This window comes from Helobdella robusta (assembly GCF_000326865.2).
Source record: "Helobdella robusta unplaced genomic scaffold HELROscaffold_11, whole genome shotgun sequence".
In the NCBI taxonomy this organism is placed as follows: Eukaryota; Metazoa; Annelida; class Clitellata; order Rhynchobdellida; family Glossiphoniidae; genus Helobdella; species Helobdella robusta.
Window position 1 is genome coordinate 2,551,583 of NW_008703617.1, and position 1,880 is coordinate 2,553,462.

The 1,880-nt window shown below is 34.9% G+C and overlaps 1 protein-coding gene across 1 annotated transcript; it reads left to right on the plus strand.

The window, feature by feature from the left end:
• Nucleotides 1-209: 209 nt before the first annotated feature.
• On the plus strand, nucleotides 210-1,809 carry HELRODRAFT_167342 (hypothetical protein; the record flags this gene model as incomplete). Its single annotated transcript, XM_009012860.1, has 5 exons — nucleotides 210-509; nucleotides 699-770; nucleotides 935-1,028; nucleotides 1,188-1,301; nucleotides 1,613-1,809. The coding sequence occupies 5 exons, from the start codon at nucleotides 210-212 to the stop codon at nucleotides 1,807-1,809; spliced, it is 777 nt and encodes a 258-aa protein (XP_009011108.1).
• Nucleotides 1,810-1,880: the final 71 nt, after the last annotated feature.

The window sequence follows — 1,880 nt, forward strand, 5'->3', positions numbered from 1 at the left end:
AACGAAATGATTGAAGATTGCTTTTATTAAACTCAGCTTGCAAAACTATCATAGATGAAGTAAACTTGTTGTTTTCGGCCATCAACAGCAGCATTTTAAAGTTTCAAAAACTATGGTCGCCTTTAAATTATTGCTGATTCTTATTTACGCATCAAGGACCAGGTATAAGAAATGGAGGAAATATTAGTCCAAAATCAGTTATGCATGAAATGGAATTCAGTCAAACTGAAAAAAATCAGAAAAATGGCAAACCTTTGAAAACTGAAAAAGCGGAGGCGAAACGGCCACTAAAACAAAAGTCGCCGAAAAATAGGAAGCTTGTTAAGAGGGCGACGGCGAAAGAGATGCCGATGTTTATTTTCACAAGCGAAGACCCAAAGTCGATGACGACTATACGAAGCTGGTACTGTACTCTACTGCGAAAAAGTAGCAATCAGAACAACATGATGGAAAGATTTCAAGAGGAGGCCTGCAACACTACCATGCAATCCCTACCGAACATGTCCCCGGTACACATTTTTTATAAGTACCTTTTCACGTTTCACGAAATATTTGTTGAAAATGTAAACTTTCAATGCTGACGTTATCATGAATCTGTAAGTTATCATTTAATTATGATGAAAATCCTATTTATTTTAAAATTAGAAAAAATTTCTAACAATACATCATTTAATTTTTATTTAATTTAATTTTTGCAGCCCTGTGAAATTGATACATGCATGTACTTCAATAAGACCAGAGATTTATTCACCAAAAAACCTAGTACCATAGTACTGTATTTGATTTTTTTTACATTCAATTTACATTATTTAGTCTTTAAAACAATTGAATTATATGGAGCGTACGATCCTCAAGCATCTCAAACAATCACACACACGCGCACACCACACACACGCACGCACACAACCACAACTACACAAACTACCGCCAACAGAAATACCCAGCTCCACTAACAAGTGAAGAATGCGTGGCTGTACATATCTACACATCAAGCTTTGCTTTTAAATACAACTGCAACACCAGGAAAGGTTTCGTTATTAGTAAATAAGTTCAGACAGACAAAATGAATGATATAACTACAACTAAACTTTTATAAAAACGCGTTTGGAGAATAATTTTTTTAAATATTTGAAATTGGTAAAAGTTTGAGCAGAATAAAATTTTAGTTTTAAAAATATTTTCTACAGGTTTTTACGAATCATACAAAGTTTACACATCTCTCTTGCTCAGTGCTGGTAGAAAGATTAACGCCATGCCTCAGTACAAGTCCAAGCATTCGCCGAAGATACAACTCTATAGGGGTAGGATTCTATTTGCTAGATGAATAAAAAATGAATAATATTTACTTATTAAAATTATCTCTTCAGTATTTTTTAGAGGCACCAGCAACAACAAACACACAGTGCATGTATGCACGCGAAACAACGCATCGCACACATTACATGTGATAGCCGGAATCTCTTTCTAATTGAACCCGGTTACTTCAATAGCAGTGTTAAACACTTTACTGTTACACCACCTGGCCGCTACCCTTGTTATAATAACTTTTTAACAGCTGTTTATTATACTATGAAATGAATATTAAATTAAACAATTTAACTGTTTATGCTAGACGGGTTGAAAAAAAATAGAACAATGACAGGAGGCAACGAGGAAGTGTACTCAGGCACGGAAAAGAACGAATCAGCGGCTACAGAATCGGACGCAGATCAAAACCAAAAATCACCATCGCAAGCCTCAAAGATGGCATCGCCTGCCATTTTTATTATCTTTGAACAATTACTCATTCGCTTCGTTGGGATCAAGTAAAAATATTATTACAACTTCAGAGAGGGTATTCATGTGATTTGCTATCAGATAAGATGGTTTACAGATGTTTC